Source organism: Lygodium microphyllum, chromosome 15 (assembly GCF_053477565.2).
Source record: "Lygodium microphyllum isolate KBCC chromosome 15, Lygodium_microphyllum_v1.1.10, whole genome shotgun sequence".
Taxonomy (NCBI): Eukaryota; Viridiplantae; Streptophyta; class Polypodiopsida; order Schizaeales; family Lygodiaceae; genus Lygodium; species Lygodium microphyllum.
The window spans coordinates 58,804,983-58,829,676 of NC_141149.1; the positions used below are offsets into that span (position 1 = coordinate 58,804,983).

At 41.8% G+C, this 24,694-nt stretch overlaps 1 protein-coding gene across 2 annotated transcripts in view; it reads left to right on the forward strand.

Moving 5' to 3' along the window:
• The window catches only part of LOC148024576 (ARM repeat superfamily protein), a 70,458-nt gene that overhangs the window by 20,075 nt on the left and 25,689 nt on the right, over positions 1-24,694 (forward strand). Inside the window, exons 3-8 of one of the 2 annotated variants that reach the window (XM_087694197.1) lie at positions 4,980-5,562; positions 5,669-5,829; positions 6,623-6,688; positions 6,900-7,020; positions 7,194-7,306; positions 7,384-7,479. In XM_087694197.1, coding sequence (XP_087550323.1) covers positions 5,322-5,562; positions 5,669-5,829; positions 6,623-6,688; positions 6,900-7,020; positions 7,194-7,306; positions 7,384-7,479 — 798 coding nt within the window. In that variant the 5' untranslated portion in view covers positions 4,980-5,321. The remainder of the gene's footprint in view (positions 1-4,979; positions 5,563-5,668; positions 5,830-6,622; positions 6,689-6,899; positions 7,021-7,193; positions 7,307-7,383; positions 7,480-24,694) is intronic. The other variant, XM_087694198.1, reaches the window with a different exon arrangement.

Consider the following 24,694-nt stretch of genomic DNA (forward strand, 5'->3'; position numbering starts at 1 on the left):
AGCGAGGTGGAGATGGAATGCTACATGTTGAAGAATGCTCATGTAGCAGGTGCCACTTGGATAGTGTCCCTTGTGGGAAAATTGTTCACTTGCCCAAGCGCCCTAGTACAAAGATGATGAAAACATGCAATGCATAGGAGGAATGTTGGACTTCGTGTGGTGCCGAGAACCATAATGATATGCTTGTACTCGATCTTAGGAGTTGATTCCATGCTGAACAAGGGACGAAGAAGATCCACCTTGTAATCAGAGAATACCAGTTGAAAGGAGACCTTTGAAGATGGTTAGGAGATTGGATGAGTTGTAGAACCTGAAACTCAACCTCGGGAGAGAAGCCACTAGCTCTGTGACTCCATGCTGGAATGAATACGAAGGCCTAGCCACCAAGACACTGCTGAAGACCCAAGGGTCCCTATCTAGGTAGATCCTCTAGATCCTGGGTATGAGTAGAGGAAATGATTGCTCAAAGGAGAGCCACTCCTCGAAAGTGAAAGGTGGGGGTGTGTGAAGGACTTCATGGCACATAGGGTCCCTCTTTGAATTAGAAGGAGTAGAAGTAGGAGCCACCTCTGAAGCCGAAGAAGAATTGGAAGCCCCCTTTGAGAGCGAAGTAAGAGAATCCCCCTCTGAATCGGAGTCTTAGAGAGAAAGGGAATCCAACCACTCATGGCTCATGGGCTGTGAAGCATCTGATGACGAAGGAAGTTCCGCCAATCGCGCTAAAGAAGGCATTTGGGGCTCGGAAGAAGAAGCCAAAAAGCACCCAGAAGTGGCCTTTCAAACTTGAGTGGAAGAGGGTGGGGAAGGAGGCTCAAGGTGAGCCAAGGGTGGGGAACAGTTGTGGGCTCTTAGGAGAGTGGATTGTGGAGGAGATATGGGCTGTGAAAGCCACTGTACTCGGAAGTAGGTGGGGGAAATCTCCGCGTAGTGGGGTGGTCTCCAAGAGGGCTGCCTCATAAGGTCTTAGAGCCTCGGTGTGTTTGAAAGGACTTAGTGCATGTCGGTTGCGGCTTATTGCTTGAGCATAATACTTTGATAGCTGATGCAGAACAATCTTTGTGGCCCAGAAAGGAGAGGTGGGACAAGGAGTGCCCGGTGGAAGATGGAGCACTCTGAAGGGGTGGGAGCAAAGTTCGATGTCGATACTCATTGGTGGAATGACCGTTCTTGCCGCAGTAGGAACACCCACTAGACTGGTCATTTGTTGGGGAAGAAGCCATGGGTACCAGTGTGCCTTGCTGAAGAAGGAAGAGGTCAACCACGAACCATGAAGTGCAATGTCCGCCTCAAGGGGTGTGAGGGCAGTGCAAGGGCTAGAAGTGAACTGCCAATGGGAGGAGGATGCTACCAACAACAATAAGAGGTTGCAACCAGTAGAAAAGTGCAGGGTACAGCAGTATGGTGGAGCTGTCGGGTTGTAGAGAATAGTTGCTAGCCGACTGGTTGAGCCGCCAGGTTGCAGAGAACAGCAGTAGGGAGGAGCCGTCAACACTTAGGCTGAGCCGCTAGCAGCATATATTAGCCGCCACCAGTCTGGCTGAACCGCTAGCAACGGGGAGGAGCTGCCAACAGTTTGGTTGAGTTGCTAGTAACGGGAAGGAGCCACTAGCAGTTTGGTCGAGCTGCCAACAACAAGGAGGAGCCGCCAAACTGATTGGGAGGTGGAGGCGGCAACAACAGTTGTGATGAACGTGGGTTGGAAAACATCAAACGTAGGAGGGAGAAGCAGCCAGTTAGGATGCTAATGTAGTAGAAGAAGAAGAGAAGTGGATGTCGAACTGGCCATCAGTCTTTGCCTTCACTGGAGTGGAGGATCTTTGCCACTGTTTGAGTAGATCCAGCTCTGATACCATGTCAAAAGGTGATATACCAGCGAGATAGTAGGGTTTGCGGGGAGGAACACGGAGTGAACTCGGCAAACACGGAGAAGAAAAGAGAAGAGAGAAGAAACTCTGATGAATGGAATGATGAAGTTTTGAATCATGGAGTGAATGTGATACAAGGGAACAAGGGTGCCGTAGCACAAGGAAGATGATGAAGACAACCACGAACCACAAACTGCAATGTGCTCGTGAAGGGGTGTGAGGGCAGTGGAGAGGTTGGAGAGAAGAGGTGACGGACTGAATGAATCAGCCATGAAGAATGAGTGATAGAGGCAGCCTATATATAGGCAAGAAACTGTCTAGGGTGGTGCTTGGAGGAAGGGCGCCGGCTATCTAGGGTGGCGCCCCATTGTGGGTGCCCAGCCCCTTTTTGGGGCTGTCCACCGTGAAACCCTAAACGGAAAAAGTAGAACACAAAACTGTGGGTGAAGGGTTTCTCAACACTGGCGATTGTATGAATCTATCTGATCAGATCTAGAAATGCAGAAATCTGCCGTAGGGTGACTATACTCTGCCTATGGCATATGCTCATCCAGGGGATGACTAAATCTCTAACACACTTCAGTTCTTTCACATTAAACTTAGAACCCTACTTTAGATGAACTATAGGGTATCCAGTCATAGTACAGATTGTTTTGATGCTCATTTATGCTTCAAGCCATCATTAGATACTCAAATGTGTACCACTTTGCTTTATAGTGCTTGTTGTTGTGAATGCTACTTGCAGCACATTGTACCACCTTGCTTGGTTGCTTAAAAGTAAGGACCCCCTTCTTGTGTTGATGTGTTGCCTCCTTCGCTGAAGGAAACATGGGGTGCAAAGGAATCACTCAAGACTCTATCCCACCCTTCTTGGATGATCCTCAACATGGACCATGATCTTGTGTTGATGCTTTGATTCCTTCATTGAAGGAAACATGGAGTGCAAAGAAATCACCTAAGACACTTAAGACCCTATCCCAGCCTCCCCAATTGCATGTGGATGATTTGCCTCCTCCATTGAAGGAAAAAGGGAGTGGTAAAGTTAAAACATCACAAAGACTCTTTTGGCATTACTTGTAAAAATAATAGGTATTGTACATTTTGTTAGAAGCCTTGCCACGTAGGTGACAATTGCCACTCAAAGGCCAAGGATCTTAGATGAATGCCAAGGGTCTTAGATCCACACCCACAATGAAACCATGCACAACCAAGGGTATTCTACCCACTCCTAAGCTAAATCCATTACCAAGCCTCACACTAACCTTAGCTCCTTCAGCGATGGTAGTACCTCTCAATGGAGGTTGAGAGGGGATCTTCACCAGGAAGGTAAGTTAGATTCTCCACCCTCTAGTATGTGTGTTCATCATTGGCTGGCCCTTAGTGTGGTGTATTATGGATCTCCTTCTCAGTCAGTGCCTTATGGCCTGTCTGATTAGTTTGGTTATTATCTACCATTAGGCTAGATTCTTATGATTCCTGGGTTACTTGTAGAATCCTTAGGCTAGTCAAGGTACCATCCTGAAGGCTACCTTAGGCTCATCTTTTCTTAGGCAGTCTAGCTAGATTCTTAGGCTACATCAGCTCCATAGGCTATTTTAGGCTACAATAGGCTAAGCTGTACTTTACATTCTTTTATTTGTCTTTCACAGCACACTAATACTAGTTTTGTGTGTGTCTACTACATAGCAACCAGTGGAGCATTATCTTATTTCACAATGGTAATGTGCCAGTAAACTGTTTGGAGAGAAAAATATGCAATGCATCTCTAAAGTTTGAATGTTTTTTGCACATTCAACCAGTGGAGCATTATCTTATTTGATAATGGTATTGTGCCAGTAAACTGTTTGGAGAGAAAAATATGCAATGCATTGCTAAAGTTGAATGGTTTTTTCACATTCAACAGGGAAATGAAGATCTTGTATGGGATGCATGTTTTTTTCCATTTGACATGCTTTGATTGCATCTTCTATGGAGAGGGAAGTGCTAATCCCATTGCAAAGATGACAATAGATACTTCGTCCAGCCAAATGATGGGAGACAAGCCCTCCCAAATTTTGCAGCACCTTACACTTTCAGTGATCTCTTAACAAAGTTGTGTATCCCCTTGTGAGAGGATTGGATCACTGACACTCTCTCTCATGTTTAGTAAAAGAAGGAATGATTGAAGTCCCTCCCACATGGAGATGTTGGTCTACATACATACCTATTTAGGACAATCTCCAAGTTAAAGGATGAGTGTTATGAGAAAATGAAGGTACCAAGGAGAGGGATGATGAAAAGCTAGCACCCCTGTAAATGTTGGAGATAGCTGAAGGGCCTCCACTAGTAGTGGGTCAAAATAATTGCAAAAGCACAAGCGTTGAAGTTTCACAGGATGATGCATTACAATGGCCATGATAAAATTCTTCCTCAAACTTTGTGCAGGAGGAGGACAAGGAAGAAAAAGACTAGGAGAAAGTTTTCTGGAGTAGATTTGAAGCTTTAGGCTTCAGAAGTTCATTTCCAACTCCTTACTCTTCAGGCTGATTTCTTCTTACCCCCCCAAAGCTATGAATGTTGATACTTGGGAGCTCTGTAGCTATAACTAATAGCTAAGCTTTCCAGATCTCTGATCATTGCCAGTTAATACATGTGATCTGTACAACATTGGGGTTCATACTCTGCTAACCATACCAAATTAAGTATTATTTCACAATAGCCTTACCAACTTGTTAATCGTAAAGAGGAAGATGTTTGATTAATCATACTAATTTTCCAGGTTTTGTGAACTTATATATTGTTCACAATGTGTTTTTGAATGTTCAGATGGTAGAACTATTTAATTTACTTCCTATGCTTTGTCTCTTGAGAATCTGGTTCATATAATGGTCCTGTATGTTTTTCTGGAGCGATGAACCATATTTATACTTGCTGTACATGTATGCATGTGTGCCTAGTGGAAATGTGTGGGAAATCCTATGTGATGATTCCAGTTATCCATTGGTTTTGACAAGTCTTTGTGAGTGTTTTAAACTTACACACACTCCATGTTAAATTTCTGAAAAAGTAATTATGCTTTTAATAATGCTCAGGCACGGCTTGAGTGACACTGAATGCTCTCTTGATTTTTTGCAGATTTGTCTCTGCAGTTCCTGGATAGTTGGAGCATTGCCACTTGCCTGGAGGTCAACCAGTGTCTTCCACAAGTTGTGACACAGGGAGAGCTTGAAGTTGTAACGCAGGGAAAGAGCTGTATTTGTCAGATTCGGCTGCTGCAAAATTTCTTGGATTGACTTTTTGATTGAGGTCTTGAGTGTTTTGCTTCCTGATCTCTGTAGAAGCACAGGAGGGTAGCATGTCAGTTTTCAACTTTGTTGGCCTTCTAGGGCCAAATGGTTAAAATCAGCAGAGGATACTCCTAGCAAAACCAAACATTATTTTCACAAAATAGTGGCAACTTGTTTGTACTCTTCCTACATGGAGAGCCTTGCACAGCTGGAAGCTCTTTGTGAGAGACTGTATAATTCTCAAGATTCAGCAGAACGAGCTCATGCTGAAAGTACTCTGCAATGTTTTTCTTTAAATACAGATTACATTTCACAGTGTCAATACATATTAGACAGCACCTCATCCCCATATGCACAGATGCTTGCTAGCTCTAGCCTACTAAAGCAGGTCACTGAGCATACACTCTCTTTGCAGCTGCGCCTTGACATTCGTAAGCATATTCGCACCTTGTTACTTGAACAGTCTTACATATTTTTCCCTTGATCCCCGATGTTCAGCTGTTCCATGTTGTGATTCCTGTTTTGGTCCACACACAGGAAATTATGTTATTGGATACCTTGCAAATAGAGGCAGAGAATTGCAGTCATTTGTGACGACATCTTTGATTCAACTTTTGTGCCGCATTACAAAATTGTCTTGGTATGACGATGACAGGTTCCGAGATATTGTGAAAGAAGCAATGACGTTCTTGACACAGGTCTCTTATATCGAGAAACAACTTGTCCAAGTTGGGTTTGTTAATTTAGGAGCAACATTGAAAGGCTTATATTGCTCATTCTAGATGTGCTTCAGGTTTAAGAATTTGGGGTTTGCAAAATATTGTTGATTTTGAATAATAGTTAATTGAAAGTTGTGGTTGAATGGATATTTTTGTGTAGATGCATCACTCCCAAACTTAGTTTTGGTGGACAAACCTTCGAAGTGCCTGTTAATTCCTGTTCAAATAGCATCCTATTAGAGGCCATAAATAGTGTGTACTCTGTTTGTTGTGCACTGAGCTGTGTTCCCCCAAAGTTTTTTGCTGATCGTTTTCCATAGCTTCAAGTAGAGGATGTGAGTTTTCATGGGTTTAATGTCCAGGGTAGCTGAAAAAGGGACGTGTGTGATGTGCTCTCTGGAAGGGTTTGATGGAATCTATGAATATATGTTTTGATTGAGTTGGCAGTGATGTTAGAGCTATTCACTGTTTTTACTGTTGTTCTTAAAGGCCGATGTATTATGATATTTGATTATTAGCTCCATGTATCCGGAATATCTATGGGGGTGAGTGTCTACAATATGAATGAACTCTAAGCTTGTGAGAAGGATGCTGTGTACCTCTCTTTTCATTTTTTTGCTTTTGTTTTTTGCACCCTGGGATGGTCTCCTTTATATGAGCAATATATGATCACGTTTCAACTGTATATGATGCTCGGAATTAATATAAAGGTCCATCATTTCAATTTGATGGCTCTAATATTTTCACTTATGTAAATTTCACTGTTTTTCAGGGTACAACTGAACACTTCTATATAGGTTTAAAGATTCTTAACCAACTTGTTGCAGAAATGAACCAGGTATGGCTAGAATGAAAGCTTTAAGGCAGGGGTATCTCCTTATCCTGAATAAAGAAAATAAATAAGTACACATGCACTCATGCACCTAATTTGGATATTAGTTCCTCTCACTCCATGGGCACACTGTCATTAGTCCTGAAAATATGACATGGTGATTGCAGTTCCGGTGTGCTAAGAATTCAAAATCTAAAACCTCTATTTTTCTCCCTAGGTAAATGTTGGTCTTCCATTAATGCACCATCGAAAAATCGCTTGTTCGTTTCGAGACTTGGCCCTGTTTCAGGTCTTTCAAATATCACTCACGTCCTTACGACAACTTAAAGGAGATGGTGGTGAGTTTAGCTCCACTCTCAAGGGTTGTCAAGTTAGGGATCTGTTCCTTATTTTTAGGTCGTGCTTTGCTTCTCCACATTTATCAAATTTGTTTGTTCAGATATACTAAAATGGACATTATAGATTGCTTAAGGATGTGTTATCTCATGATCTCGAACTTCTTTCTTTGCAGCAGCTGATGAAAAGTTGAAGGAGCAAGCAATCAATCTAGCACTGAAATGCTTATCTTATGACTTTGTTGGAACATCTTTAGATGAAAGCTCTGAAGATCTTGGGACAATACAGGTAGATAAAGACTTTAACAGCTCTGAATTGGTGAATGATTCGGTTTCCCAGCAGTCTTATGCTTTCACACTCTGCAGATTCCCTCTTCGTGGAGACCTGTTTTAGAGGACACTGCAACGTTGCAATTGTTTTTTGATTACTACTCTTCAACAAAACCTCCTCTTTCAAAAGAGGTATTGCAATCATAATTTTCCATAATATATTGTAATCGTAATTTTCCTTACTCTTAATGCCTTACAAAACTGATGCCCCTGTTCTGATGAGTTAAGGCAATAGCATATCTAATTGCAACAGCATATCTGATTGCTGTTATAAGCACTGTGCTATGGATCTGTGAAACTTATGCAAGATGTTGAGGTGTATAAGTAGTATGAAGAATCTCAATTCTTATTGGGCAGAAAATGGCAACCTTTCAAATCAAAATATTAATCAAGGTTAGTTTTATAGTGGGAGTTGAATGGATAGAAGGTTGAGTGTGATAGACAATCGATTGAAGTTGATAGCCAGATATTGTGTATGGCTAATGGCAAGTGCCTAGTGTCCCAAGGCTGAGGAGGATTGAGCTTGTAGTGTAGGGAGATGGTAGGCCACACAAATAGGTGTGTAAAAGGAATATGTATATAAACATAAGGTGTTTATTCATGCACCATTTCACTATGGGCTTATAATCTCTTCCAAGAAATTTGAAGAGGGGGAATTAAGCATATCACTTATACTTTTCATCTTTCTTTGTTTTGCTAATATTATGTCTAGTATTAGAGCATAGGGCTCTTTCTATATTAATGTTCTACAAAAAGAGGCTGATATAATAATAAATATTCTAGTTGCAAGAAATTAAATAATGTTAGGCTATAAGATTTATAATGGAAGTTGAAATGGTTGCGAAACCACTGAGAATAATGAGCACGTTTGGATACCATATGAGGTTGAGTCAAATGTTGTGAAACTTTTCAACCTACTTATGGGATCGAACAAACTTCCATTCTTAGTATCTATAATGGTCTATTCTTGTAGATCGAGGAAGACTCACAAATCATGTGAGAAGAGAGATGGAGGGAAACATGCTTTGTTGTTGTTGTTGTTCTTTCTCCCATACTGTAAATATATGCTAAGTGTACAATGAATAACTAGTTAGTAGCCATGTGAAAGTCGTGATGAACATTGGCGTGCTAAGTGTAGACATGCGGATTAATTTAGCTAGGTGGTCTCCATTATTAATATCCGCACGTGTTGAGCTTGTCATCTCAACACTCCCCTTGAAGCTCAATTGTATCTTTGCAACCTACTTATGGGATTGAAGAAACTTCCATTCTTAGTATCTATAATGGTCTATTCTTGTAGATCTAGGAAGGCTCACAAATCATGCGAGAAGAGAGATGGAGGCAAAAATGCTTTGTTGTTGTTGTTCTTTCTCCCATATTGTAAATATACGCTAAGTCTATAATGAATAACGAGTTAGTGGCCATGTGAAAGTCTTGATGAATATTGACATGCTAAGTGTAGACGCAAACCAATTTAGTTAGGTGGTCCATTATCAATGTTTGCACATGTTTAGCTTGTCATCTCAACACTTCCCCTCAAGCTAAATTGTATCTTTGCAACTCCAAGTAAGCTTCAAAATCTTTGAAGCTTCTCTATCCGATGCGAAAATGTTAGTTGTTTGGTCGTGTATGTTAATATATACCAAGTCAACCTCATTTGCAAGTATCTTTTCTCTCATGAAATGTTGTCTTGGAATGGAATATAGATTTCCTAGGCAATGGTATACTTCTCATGTTGTCACAATGAATGACAACTAGACTATCTATTTGAATATCCAAATCAGCCAATATCTTTGCAACCATACCACCTCGCATGCTGCCATAGTAGCACCTTTGTACGAAGCTCTATACTAGATAAACTAATTGTAGGTTGTTTTTTGTTGCTCTAAGTAACTGTTGCACTTTGGAGGGAAAACATTAAGCCATTGGTAGACCTTCTATCTGATGCGCTACTAGTTGAACTTGCATGTGTACCCAAGTACTTGTATATTCTTAATTGCCATGTAGAGAAGTCCATAGTGTAAAGTGGACTTTACATACCTCAATATGCATTTGATTGCATCCAAATGAGGCTTTTAAGGTATCTACATAAATTGACTCACAAACCCAACAACGTTATTCAAGTGCGGCCTTGTGATAGTTATGTAGATTAGACTCCTTCCTATTCTCTTGAACATTATAGGAGCTTCTATCTCACCTTAAGTATCAACACTATATTGAAATGGGCTTAGATGTTAACATACTATATTTGGATAACGTATCCAAGCTATAATCTTTGGAATAAGCAAATATACCCAAGCCTTTCATCTGGAATTCAAACTTCAAAAGGCTCTTAACATAGCAAATTCCACTCTTATTGTCACTTGTAATTATTAGATCATCCGCATAGATATCTATGATGATCAAACTTATGGTATCTTTCCTTACATAAGAGTGAGTGATTTGCATCCGAAGCATAGAAAGCAAAGTTAACAAGATAGTTCGTGATCTTGTCTAACCATGCTCTAGGTGCTTGTTTTAGCGCATAGAGCCCCTTCTTCAACGTGCTCACATATGTGGGATACTTTATATTCTCATAAGTTGTCCATCTCCCCATGTACACCTCTTCTTGTAAATCACCATGCAAAAAGGTAATATTTTTCCATCTAATGTAAATTCTAACATTTGGTTGGCCAAAGTACTGACACATCTAACAATTGCTATTCTAGCAACTAGATTAAACATCTCATAATCTATGCCACATGTTTAAGCATAGCTTACAACAACTAGGCTTGCCTTATACTTTCTAATAGAACCATTTGCACTGTGCTTAATCTTATAGGTCCACTTACAACCTATGACTTTCTTGCCCTTAGGCAATAACACTAACTCTTGTGTTTTGGTGGCCTCCCATGCGAGCCATCTACTTAACCATTGCTGCATCCCAATGTGCACGATCAATAGTCTCTTGAAAACATGTGGACTCTACAATCTAAATAACTTTTATCATGTAAGCATAATGGTGAGCTGCGTAACCCTTAAAACCAAATCTCTTAACATCTGATTTGACTTTACTAGACCGTGGGGCTCCATTGGATCACTCATTGGAGCCTTTTACAGTGCCATGTGGTTTCTACACATCTAGTATCTTGACAGTAGGGATATTAAGCTCATAATCCAAGGTTACAGTGAGAAGTGGTAGGTGGTGGTATTGTGAGGCATCACCTAAAGATGGATGACCTCAGGGTTGGTGGCAGAGGTGATGGATAGGCAAGGAGATTATGAACAATATGTTGGATCTTGACACAATTTGTAGAATGGGCTTGCCTCGTGGAGCACCAATTTTTGGGCAGTAGCAAGATTAACCAGTAGTGAAACCAACAAGTAGGGCGTCCGTGTAGTCAATGACGTGTGTGAGGTAAGATAAGGCATTTGCCACTACAAAGAGAGTGAGCCGTGTGGGTAGTTGACGAGTTGAAGGCACCTAATGGAAAGGGTGACTAGTGATAGAGTAGTTGGTGGGCAAAAGACCTCTAATGGTGGGCAATGTGTGTGGTAGGTAAGACGTGGCAACATGCAAATAAACTCAGTTGGGCAGCTCTTTCGTTTGATGGCGTTAGTAACAGTGAACAACTATGAAACCACTATAGGTTGATGTGAGAGGACCTAAGGTGGGTGAGGACCCATTCCATGGTAGAGAGAGAGAGAGAGAGAGAGAGAGAGAGAGAGAGAGAGAGAGAGAGAGAGAGAGAGAGAGAGAGAATGTAGATGGACTGTTGTGATAGTTTGATGATATAAAAGTACTAGCATAGGCTATTATTATATAGCTTTGGGGTTCCCCTAGACCCTAACCCTAGGCTCACACATACATTGAGATGTGTTCACATGCTATCACAATGTTTTCACATATATAGGGGTTGTAGATTAAGGGATCCAAGCAATTGGAGCATCTTCTGACTTTGATATAGATAGTAAGGGGAAGGACAAAGGATATCCCAAGTGTTTATGTTGTAGGAAGACCTCACACTGTAAGGAGAAGTGTTGGAAGTATTATCCTTACCTTTATTTTGGAGTGAGGGATGAAGCTATGTGAGGCTTCCTCTATCTCTACCTCTACATCCATGATTAGTATCGAGTCAATTTCCTTCACATCCATCAATGGGAGGAGTCTTCTTCGGCTCTTGTCTTGTGAGAGGCCTTATCTCATTGATAGCACTGCATCAAGTCATATGACTCCATAAGGCGATTGGCTCTACAATCTCCATTCATAGAAGGGTACTATCTCTCTTAGTGACATACATTAGTGTCTATTTGTGGTGTTGGTACCTTGCCTTTATTGCTTGGCTGTCCATAAGATAGTTGCCAAGAAACGTGTTTCATAAGGTTAGAAAACTTGTTTCATAGTTAGGCATTTCAGAAACCTATGAAACTTCAAGAACCATTCTTGTGATAGGTTGGTAGGAGAGGGAGTTTTACAGATTCCATCCCCCTTTATCTTTTTGTCTCATCTTGTGTTTCCATCTAATACCCAGAATGTTGCTATGAGTTGCATGCTGGGGTGGATTGTTGCAGTCTTGCATCATTTGGGTTTTTTGTCAATTTGTTCATTGCATTGCATTTCTTTAGTCTCCTCCTCCTCTATTCACTGTGGGCTCACTTTCCTTTTTGTTGCGCACTCTTGCAGTTTCACCTTAGTTGGAGATTGGTTTGCATTTCAGGAGTTGCTGCATGAGACCCAAATGTAGAGACTATGTAATCTCAAGGGTGCTAGAGCTATGATAGAGGCTGTAACAAAGGGAGTACTTGAGTACTTGAGTGGAGGATAGATATAACCACTTCTTAGATGTGGATTGATCCCTTCTTTAGATGGGACATCATCCTTGGGATCATTGCGACCAACAAAGACAAGACATTCACTTTCAGGTAGAGGATAATGGCCTTCAACAAGTAGATTTGGATTAGACAGATTTCACATGATGCTCTAGATAGAGGAGATACTCGGCTTATCAAAGGAGGTCCCTTCAAAGATTACGATGAAGCCTATGGGATTGGATTTGGAGGAATCCATTACTTGAGGCAATGCAATATGGCCCTCTTTGGCTACACTATTGAACACAGAGGAGGATTTAGATGAGCAAGACCAAAGCACAATCGGCAGTGAGTGACACATGCATGTCATCCTTTACCATTTGGTGCTAGAATTTTTGAATAGGTCAGATTATAACTTTAGCCCCATGAAGATATCCCTTGTCTTATGGCTATTAGCTCATAGGAGCTTTAGTTGTTGGTACATGGCTTGGATATGGTAGGGTTCCAATGGCATATGTGAGATGTGGCAAGCTAGAGGAGATGTGGAGACATTGCCTATGGGACTGTCCTAGGGATGAGGAGGTGCGGAGGAGAGCCTTCAAAATGGTCTTTCATGGCACAAGAGAGACCATGGTTGTCACTTTTGTAGGGCTATAGCTTGGGTCACAGACAGAAGCCCAACATATGAATATAAAGATTTTCAAGGTAGCCATTCCATTTTTAAATCATTCATCAATGTTTGAGTAGGGTCCCCAATCTAGATTACTCACAAGTATAGTGGACATAGGGTTATTGTCATAGATAGGAGCTGATTGCTAGTAGGATTTCTTGGTACATTTGGATTGTGAGGTGCAACCATGCTATAGATCTCTAGGATGTTCCACTGCAGAGGCTCTTTCTAAGATTTCACAAGTGATGGGGGAGGCTCCAAGGTGGCTCTAAGAGGAGGAGGAGGAGAGATGCCTTCTTGGGGACATAGGATTCCCAACACCTTTTTTCATATAGCCCCTTTGATGGTTTGGTATTATAGCCCCCCAAATTCGTTGTTTGCACAATGATTGCATTTATGATGTACTTAGATACCTGCTACTCTTTGTATGGTTCTTTTTACTTTGAATTTAACTTGAGGGGGATTTTCTTCGAGGTGTTATTAATAGAATGCTATTTTCTTTGAAAGAAAGATTGCTGAAACATACGAAGTGCAATCGATGTCAATATAGCAACAATAATCCATGTCTCTATTGGACATCTAAATGAGTCCGTGGATCATGTGACATGTCACATGAATTATGAAAGTCACCACATAGTACTAAATGATTTTGCATGAATTATGAAAGCTACCACGTCACATGGATCATGTTGTTGGAGATGTTAGTAGCTTGAGGAGTGAGCAGCAGCTCGAGGAGTGAGCAGGTGAGAGAGAGCGATTGAGAGAGAGAGAGTACGATTCGATTCTGGGTGTACCAACAACGTATTGGTACACAAAGAATAAAATGTATTTATACTTAGGGCACGTAAGGGTGCATTCACATGTACAACTATATAATACACATGTACTATACACGGAGGTGGATAAAGGGCCTTTATCCCAACAACCTCCCACTTAAAGGTCCGAAGTGAACCGCTAACCAATTCCTACTAGTTGTATGCAATGCTCATGTTGAGCCTTGCTTAGACTTTTGGTGAGAACATTTGTAGGGTTGTCTTGTGTTTTGATCTTGGTCAATATAATTAGACCATCTTCCAGAATCTGCCTGATAAAGTAATATCGCACATCTATATGCTTTGTGTGCGAATGATGCATGGCATTCTTAGCGATATACACAACACTCTGGCTATCACATCCCAACACTGCGATACCCATAGACATGCTGAGATCCTTTGCAAGTCTGCTAAACCATATAGCTTCCTTAGAAGCTTCAGTAGCTGATATGTATTCAGCTTCAGTAGTACTCAGTGCTACGATGTTCTACAACCTGGAGCACCAAGAAACAGCCCCACTAGCGATTGTAAAGACATATCTGCTAGTGGACCTACAAGTGTCCAAGTCACTTGCCATGTTTGCATCACAATAACCTTGTAGACTAAGTGTACCTTGTCCATAGCAAATACACTTTCTTTGTGTACCCTTTAGGTATCGAAGAATACACTCGACAGCTTTCCAATGTGGTTTGCTAGGATTTGACATAAACCTACCGACAACTCCCATTGCATGAGCAATGTTTGGATGAGTAGCAACCATAGCATACATAAGAGAGCCACAAGTAGATGCATAAGGGACTCCCTTCATAGCATTTGCTTCTACGTCATGTTTTGGGCTGTTGGCTTTACTAATCTTAAGATATGGAGGTAAGGGCACCCCAAAAGGCTTAGCTTCAGCTATGTTAAATCTGTCTAGTACCTTTTCAATGTACTTTTCTTGAGATAAAAACAACAATTTCTGTGTTTTATCCTTGCAAATCCTCATGCCCAAAATATGCTATGCATTCCCCAAATCTTTCGTGGAGAAAGCTGATTTCAACTGATCTTTGAGAGCATCCAAGCTAGTCTTTCTTTTCCCAACTAGTAACATATCATCCACATACAAAACAAGTATGATGGGGCTGCCATCTGTATCCTTTTTCATGTACAAACAATGATCTGTATGGCTGTGTGTAAACCCATGAGAGAGCATAAAAGTGTCAAACTTTTTGTACCACTGCCGTGGTGCTTGCTTCAGCCCATACAAACTGTGTTTTAGTGTACACACCATTTGCTCTTTTCCAGGAACTACAATGCCCTCGGGCTGTTTCATGTAGATTCCCTCATCAAAGTCACCATGCAGAAAAGTTGTTTTCACATCCATTTGGTACAGCTCTAAGTCCAGTACAATAGTGAGAGTAAAAAGCACACGTAGGCTGGTTATCTTCACAACAGGTGAGAAGACCTCTTGGAAGTCAATCCCTTCCTTCTGTGCATACCCTTTGGCAACTGGTCTTGCCTGTACTATTGGAAAATGGCAGCGAGCTATGGAGAGAGAGAGGAGAGACAATGTCAGCAAGAGAGTGAGCTCAAGCAAAAAGAGAAGAGTGTACTTGCTTGAATGAAAGATAGAGTGAAAGTACAACTTATCTTTAGGTTAAGGGTTGACCTAACCAGCCTTCCACCAACTAACTAGAGTTAGGTTTATTTTACTCTAGAGCCTAGTGTCACTACTTTAAGTTTCTAAGTCACTAGGTGTATACACCTTACATTGACACTTTAATAAGTGTCCACACCACACAAATTACATTGGGCGCTGCCCATAGAATCAGCAAATTCTAACACCCCCCCTGCAGTGCCAATGTGATGGAGTAAAAGGATGATCAATCACCAAAGGGTAACAAGTTTAAGGACTTTCGAAAAGCCTCAAACTTCTCGCGTGGTAGTGCCTTGGTGAAAATGTCAGCAACATTTTTCTGTGTGGGTACATACATCAAGCTGATCTCTCCTGCATAGCATCTCTCTCTGACACAATGGTAATGTACCTCTATGTGTTTCATGCGAGTATGCAACACAGGATTTCGTTAGCACTTTGACTATCAGAAAGAATGGGTGTAGGACCCTCCAATGGTAAATGTAGATCAACCAACAATCTGTGCAACCATACACATTCCACTGTTGCCATTGAAGGCTGCCTTGTATTTAGCCTCACAAGACGAGGTAGCCATTGTAGGCTGTTTCTTGCTTAGCCATGAAATGCATGAACGGTCTAGAAAGAAACAGTGTCCACCAGTAGACTACCTAGCGTCTGCATCACCAGCCCAATTTGAATCACTATAAGCCTGTTTGTGCAAGTCTCCCCCTTAGGAAATAATATTGCATGTGACTGAGTACCTTGCAAATATTTGAAGATCCGCTTAATAGCTTGCCAATGTATGGCCCGTGGGCTATGTATATACCTACTCACGTGAGATACTGCATACTGAATGTCAGGGCGTGTGTTGCAAAGAATAATAAGACAGCCAACAGCTTGGGTGTAAATTGCAACATCAGACATCTCTTCACCATCATGCATAGATAGCTTTAAGCGTGGCTCCATAGGAGTGCACATAGGTTTGTAATCTTGCGTACTAAACCTATGTTATAGCTTATTCACATATTGTGATTGTGACATGATGATACCATGCTGATTTTGGGTGAATTGAATCCCCAAATAATAGTGTAGGCAGCCCATATTTGACATAGCAAATGCATGTTTTAATTTAGCGTTGAAATTTGCAATTTTTTCTTCTGTAGGTCTAGTGAGCAGCATGTCATCTACATAAAGAATGATAATCAGTAAGTCTTCCCCCCCCATTATTAATGTATAGAGTGGAAGCAGCTGGACTATTTTTGAACCCTTTGCTAGCCAAATAAGCATCAATTTTGGAGTACCATGCATGAGGAGCCTGTTTGAGACCATAAAGAGCTTTATACAACTTGCATATCATGTGCTCTTTCCCCTTAACCACAAACCCTGGAGGTTGTGACACAAACATCCTCATGCAAATCCCCATTCAAGAATGCTGTCTTAATGTCCAATTGATGTACTTTCTAGACATAATTTGCAAGCATAGCAATCACACATCTGACCATACTCATACGGGATGTAGGAGCAAAAGTTTCTTCATAATCTATGCCCTTCTTCTGTGCATAGCCTTTTGCTACCAACCGTGCTTTGTACTTGTCAATTGTACCATCAGCCTTGTGACTGAGTTTAAAAACCCATTTTGTGCCAATGGTCTTCTTACCAGGTGGTAAATCCACAATATCCCATGTAAAGTTAGTGGTAATAGAGTCTAACTCATCCTGCATGGTCTGCATCCAATGTACATCTTGCTGAGCTTCGTCCAAGGAAGTAGGCTCATCATCATCCAATAGTGAGCTCATAAACACATGCTCATCACAATCATCTACTTTTGTAAAATCAATCAAATGTGCCCCCCCTGCATCATTTGTTGCATTTCTGGCAGCCCTTCTAGTGCGTTGAGGTATAGGAGCATCCATTTTACTCTCTTGGAGAGTCTGTAACAACCTTCTTGGGACTGTTTTGGCTGCATTTACAGCAGCCCTTTCATGCTGTACTGCTTCTTCCATTGCATGTGGCAAACCATCATAGACACCCTGCTGTTCAGGAGCATATGGTGTAGCAACAGCTTGCTGTATTAAGTCTGCTGTCCTACCATTCTTTTTCTTCTCTTTGGCCAATCTCTTTCTGCATTCATCGATATAGTGACTGGGCTTCTTGCAATAATGGCATTTCTCGTTCTTTTTAGTCTTTTCTGTGTCTTGGACAACCTTATTTGATGGTTGTCCAACATCACCCTTTTGCTGATTTTTTACATTTTGCTTGGCTTTTCCTTTGCCTTTGAATTTGGAAAGCATAGCTACATCACCTGAACGCAATGCCACATCCTTTTGAGTCTGTTCCTCTTGTAGCAAGAGGCGTTCCAACTCCACATATATAAGGGGCTGCTGTCCCCTCCTCAAAGACAACATCAAAGAGGTGTAGAAACCAAGATATGACTTTGGAAGAGAGTTCAGTGTGATGTTTACCAATTCAGTATCCTGAATGATCTCATCAACATTGAGTAGCTGCTCATGCAAATCCTGTATATGAGAAAGGTGCTCTGTCATGCTATCACCTTCATCCATGGTCATATTGGCCAACTCTCTGTGGAGATAGGATATCTTGGCCTTATTGCGTGCTACAAACATATGCTCAAGTACATCCCATGCTGATTTTGAGGTCTTACAAGACCGAATGCGTGGAATAATTGCCCTTTTTACTGACAAGGCAATCAAAGAAAGTGCCTGTGCATCTTTTGAGTCCCATTTCCTTTGATCCTCGGTAGGAGGGAGAGGAGGGGCAGCAGCAATAGGAGCACCAATACCACCAGTAGCAGCACCAACAACCGGTCCTTGAGCGATACGCTGAGGTGTCAGAGGTGCAAGACCTTCTGGTCGCTGCAAATCACTTGTAACGTCCCACAAGTCCTTCGCCACAAGAAGATTACGTACCATAAAACTCCACAGTGGGTAGTTTGAGCCATTAAGTTTGACCTCCTGAGTGAGGACACCAAGGATGTTGCTCTGATCATTATTCCCTTGATGTGCCATGCCGTTAATGATAGACAAAAATTTGCAGCCAAATACTTCAATGCTGAAGTATAGAGTATACTCCTCAAAGTATCAAAATCGCCCACGGGATTAAGAAACAAGTACCAAACTACCACACAAATGCCACCCAAATCAGCACTCAGCTAGTAAATTACAACACTATACTGCTGTACCACATCTGCCTCGAAATGTGTGCCCACAAAAGTACCAAATACAACAACTAACTGTTGATTCTTACCAAAATTTATTGAATTTTCTCAAAATTCTTTGCCCAATCTGACTATAACAGCAATTTAATGCTGTTGTATTGCTTGTTGCTTGCCTTGGAGCGCATGTTGGGCAAAAGCTCTAAATTTCTTTCTAAAATTTCAAAGAAATTGAAGAAATTTGTATCTTGCAGTTGGAATTTCTGCAGAAATGTTGCATCGGGATGCATGTGAGTAGTGAACAGCAGCTGAAATTTGCCTCGTGATGCATGCCGGATCCAAAAAACTGAAAAGCCCCAAATTTTCTTGAGCTAATGTGGAAGAAATTACGCAATGTCTACGAGTTTGGTAACAATTTGCACAAAGGGCCTCCAATTGGGCAGCAAAAGCCCCAACTTTTTGGTGGGAGTGTCCAAGAAATTGAGAAATTTCTTCAACTTAGTTGTCAGTTCGAACTCTGGGAGCAAAAATTAGCAAAAGCCCCAAATTTTTGGGCAACACGAGCCGAGATTCGAGAAGAGATGGCTAACATAGATTGGAAATTCCAGAAATTTCAAGAAAACCCCAAATTTGAAATTTAGGGTTTCTGCACTTTTTCGGGTTTGCAGAAATTGGCGGGCAGAACTGAGAAAATGGCAGGCAGAGCTGAAAACAGCAGCAGCTCTTCCAAAACAGCAGCTCCTTGGGCTGCGTGCAGGATTGCGTGTGGGATTGCGCGCTGGATTGCGTTCAGGGTTGCGCTCAGGCTGGAAACAGCAGATGACTGAGATGGACAGATTTGGAGCTGATGGCTGAACTGGACAGATCTGGTGCAGATGGACAGATTTGGAGTATTCCACACATGATCATGAGCTTCACAACATAGCTATGGAAAATGATACCCCAAGGTGCTCATGGTTGTGCGTGATAGAGGGCTGTTTTCAGCATACTGATTGTTGTGCTGTTTTTTTCCTGCGTTTTTAGTCTTTCTCTCACCTGTTGCCTACGTTTTTAGTCTTTCTCTTTCCTGCAGGTCGTCCTGCTTGCGTTTTTAGTCTTTCTCTCTCCTCACCTGCGTTTTTCTACTGGTTGCAATCTCTTTGTGCTGGTCGCATCCTCCTCCCACAGGCAGCGGACTTCCAGCCCTTCCACTGCCCTTCCACCCCTTGAGGTAGACATTACGGTTTGTGTTTCATACTGCCCTTACATCCCTTGAGGCGGACATTGCGGTTCGTAGTTCATGGTAGCTGACCTCTTCCTTCTTCAACAAGGCACATTGGTATCCATGGCTTCTTTACCAATAGATGACCAGACTATTAGGTGCTTCTATTGTGGCATCACCGGACACACCACCAATACTTGTCGACTTCGACCCTTGCTCCCCACCCCCCCGGAGTATATGGGTCTTCCACCAGGCACTCCTTGTGTCATCTCTCCTTTCTGGGCCACAGAGATCATTCTACATCAGCTATCAGAGTACTATGCTCAAGGCAATAGGACGAATCCGATGCGCACTAAGTCCTTTCGAGCATGTGGAGGATGGATTGGCGCTACGACCTCCTGGATATTGTCGCAATGCTAGCAGCAGTCTTCTCCCACTTATTTTCAGGTACAGTGGCTTCCACGACCTATGGATTTGCAGTCCACTCTATTGAGAGAGAGTGATTGTTTGATACCGTCTCCTCGTCAGTCCGCTCCTTCAAGAGACAGTGGTTGCTCGACTCCTTTCTTTTCTTTGGCTACCCAGTTTGCTCCACTGAGAGACAACGACTGTTGCCCACCTCTTGCTCATTTTGAGCCCCACCCTTCCCCACCCTCGACTACTCAGGTTCGAGAGGCTACCTCTGGGAGGTCTTCGGCACCCCAGATACCTTCTTCAGCACGACCGACGACACTTTCTTTGTCATTAGACATTTTGGAGTCCGTGATCCATGAGTTTTTGGATTCGCTATCTACTTCAGAGGGGGATTCAAAGGGGGATTTTATTTCTTTGCTCTCAGAAGGGGCATTTACTTCTTCTTCGACTTCAGCGGGGGCCCCTCCACCTCCCATCTCAGAGGGGGAACCTACTCCACATGAAGTTCTTCACCCATCCTCTACTTTCTTGGGGTGGCTGTTTTCGACCAGTCATCTCTTCTACTGATACCCAGGATCTTCAGGTACCACCTAGATCGGGACCTCGGAGGTTCAACCGCCTTCGTATTCCTTCCAGCATGGATGCACAGAGCTGGTGGCTTCTCTCCCAAGGTTGTGTTTCGGGTTCTCTAGTTCACTCTGTCTACTAGTCTTTACCGCAGGTTCCCTTTCCGGTGGACATCTTGGATCTTAGGGATCCTCTACATCTTTTTTCTTCTCTTCTCTTCTTACCTTGGTCACTTGGTTAGCATGGAGCCACCTCTCGAGATCGAGTACGGACATATCCTTATGGTTCTCAACACCACACAAAGTCCGACATTCCTGCTATGCATTGCATGTTTTCATCATCTTTGTACTCGGGCTCTTGGGCAAGTCAACAATTTCCCCACGAGGAACATTGTCCAAGTGGCACTTGCTGCATGAGCATTCTTCAGCATGTAGCATTCCATCTCCACCTCACTCTTCTCTTGTTCCTCTTTTTGGGCCTGAGAGGGGGTGTTGAGAAACCCTTCACCCGCAGTTTGCATTTTTGCGTTTTGTATTTAGGGTTTGCAGCCCCAAAAAGGGGCGCCATCTTAGACTGTTTGTGTCTATTTATAGGCCACTCTCTCATTCATTCACTACGGCTGATTCATTCAGTCCGTCACCTCTTCTCTCCAGCTTCTCCACTACCCTCACACCCCTTCAGGAGGACATTGTGGTTCGTGGTTTGTGGCTGTCTTCATCATCTTCCTTGTGCTACGGCACCCTTGTTCCCTTATATCACATTCACTTCATGATTCGGAACTTCTCATTTCATTCATTAGAGTTTCTTCTTTCTTCTCTTCTCTTCTCCATGTTTGTCGAGTTCACTCCGTATTCCTCCTCACCAACCCTACTGTCTCGTTGGTACGTCATCTTTTGACATTTTCAACATGCTGTTCATGCTGTACAACACCTTCATTTTCATTACCAACACCTGCATTTTTATAATCAGTAAGCCTACCTTGCGGTCCATGACCTCCTTGTGCTTCTATTTACTGTCCATCATCATTTGGCTAAAAAATAACTGGTTGATCATTAGTTTCAGCTTGTGGTATAACATTATGAGGCTCATCATTTAAAGTAATAGGTGGCTGCAAATTTTGAAATTTTACATTTTTCATATCTTCATTAGAGGCTAAAGTACCTTTGAGCAATTTTGCCTCATTAAACACAACATTACGGGTGCAAATAATTTTCTTGGACTAAGGTAACCACACTTTGTAGCCAAATTCACCCTCATCACCATAGCCCATGAAAATACCTTTGGTGGATTTTGGGTGAAGTTTGTTTCTTAGCTCATCTTCAACATGCACAAAAACATCACAATTGAATATTCGTAAGTGGTCATATGAGGCCGATTTGCCAAACCAAACCTCCTCAGGGATTCTATTATTTAAGGACCTGCTTGGAGAGCGGTTGCAAATGTGAACTGTGGTTTTAAGTGCCTCTTCCCAAAATTCATAAGGGAGATTAGTAGTGGACAGCATGCACTGCACTCTTTCACGTAAAATCCTATTGTATATTTCAACCACCCCATTTGAAGAAGGGTTATCGGTTCTCAAGCATTTTAGCTTTCTACTTGTTTGAGTGGTCACAAAGCATGAAAAGTTTTAAAAACAGCAAACACTTCACTTTTCTTTTTCAATAGATAAACCCAAATCTTCCTGGAACAATTATCAATAAAAGAAACAAAATATGTAGCACCACCCAATGACTTGAGGGGCATACTACATACATCAGAATGCACTAAGTCCGAGACATTGGACTTACGAGAGACACGAGAGTAAAAGGAAAATTTCATTTGCTTTCTAAATTGACACTCATTACAAAAGTCAAGTTTAGAGTCTTTTTCATCAACTCTCTTCAAAGAGATAAGGACATCAATTCCTTTCTGGCTCATATGGCGCAATCTCTTATTCCACAACTCCAAATGACAGCCAATTTCAGCAATTGCAAGAAACTTGCCAGTCAAAGATTTACAGCGGAAACAATACAAAGTGCCCTTCTTGGTTCATTTTGCAATTAGCATGGAGCCCTTTTTCAATTTCCACAAATCACCACCAAACAGTGTAGTTTAACCATGCAAGTCAAGCTGACCAGAAGATAGTGAACTCTTGTTGATGGCAGACACATATCTGACATCTTTCAACACTAGCTCTTGCTCATTATCTAAAGACAAGTGTACAGTGCCAATCCCATCAATGCTGCAAGTATGGTTATTTCCAAGGTATACTTTTCCATAATACCTGCATTGTGCATAGCGAAACACTCCAAGCAAGGAGTTACATGGAAAGAGGCACTAGAGTCTACAATCCAAGTTTGAGTGACACCATCATCAAGTGACAAAAGTGCATCAATCACATCAGCCTTGGTAATCTGTATATTTGGCAAGTGACATACAAGGGCATCACAATCAACTGCACATATTATATCAGCCTCTGTATCCGAGAGCTCTTCTGTGACTACGCTGGAGGCCATATTGGTCTTTTCCTTGTCTTTGGCTGCTTTAGATGCATGTGTTTTATCCTCTTTCTTCTTTTTGTCTCATGCATTCTTCTTTCTCTCTTGTCCCTTCTTGTAGTACCTACAATGTGGCCCTTTCGACCACATTGATAGCAAGTTATGTCACTCTCTTTCTTTCCTTTGCTTTTGGTTCTGTTTCTCTGTCCAACATTTTCATTTTTCTTTTCAGCCTTGCCTCTAACATTATAAGTTGAGTTGCTGCCTTCTCCACTAGACTTACATCTAATTTCTTCATTCAAGATTGAACCCCTCACACCATCATATGATAGATTGGGGTTATTGCTGAGAGAAAATACCAAGGTCTCCCAAGAATTAGGCAATGTCATGATTAGAAAGATTGCCCTCAACTTATCATCAAAATCCAAATCTTATGTCTAATTTCTTCATTCAAGATTGAACCCCTCACACCATCATATCTATTGCTGAGAGAAAATACCAAGGTCTCCCAAGAATTAGGCAATGCCATGATCAGAAAGATTGCCCTCAACTTATCATCAAAATCCAAATTTGTATCCTTGAGCTGATTTAAAATGCCAGTAAATGCTCAAGTGCTAAGCTGTAGGCTTGGACTCATCTAGTTGCATATTCACGAACTTGCGCATTAAATGCATGTGATTAACATGTTTGGTGATGTGATAGGTAGTTTTAAGCTTCTCCCATATTGCATAACCAGTATCTAAACTCGTAATGTTTGTCAAATGTCATCAGTGACACCCATCTTTATGTAGGCCACAATGTTTTTGTTAACTCTGGCCCAATCTGCATCAGACATTTGTGTGGGTTTATCTTCCTATAAAGCATCCTCACAGTCCTTTAAGAACAATATGCCCTACATATGGTCTTTTCAAAGGTCAAAGCCCCTGGCCATCAAACCTTTTGATTTCCATCAAACTCTTAATATTAGAACTGGAAGAAGTTGCAGCCATTTTTATTACGAACACAAGAGTAAATGCACTGAACTACAGAAGCACAAGCTGAACCAGCAAATACATTGCTGTTCTTGCCCGAACAGTAATAAATCTATGCTGTTTTTACATAAACCAGCCAGCACATGGCAAATACTGCAGAAATTTACCAAATTCTGCACAAAATGCCAAAATTCCAGGTCCAACACTACATAAATGTTAGCCAATCTGACTGAGCTGAGCAAAATTTCATCAATACATGAAAAACCCCAGTTTTTCCAGGTCCAATGTTAGAAAATTTTACTCGAATGAACGAAATTCCGACAAATTTGGCAAAATCCCCAATTTGATTGAGGTCAACACACACAATGTCTGCAATTTCTGACACGAATGTCACTGTCAGGCACAAACGTGATCAAATCTGGGAAAAGCCCCAAATTTTTGGGCTCAAATTTGCACAAGTGTGAGACCTGTGCTTCCATGTGCGAACTCTCATCAAAGGAGGGAAATGAGAGAAATTAAGGAAATTTCTATTTGAAAAAAAATGACCCGAAAGGGGGGGGGGGGGGTTCTGCTGACCAACCGTCCCGTCGTGTTGTGACCGTGCCGCTTGCATCTCCTCACCACATGCTGGACTCTGTCTCGTTCGTTGCCTGTCTCGTTCCG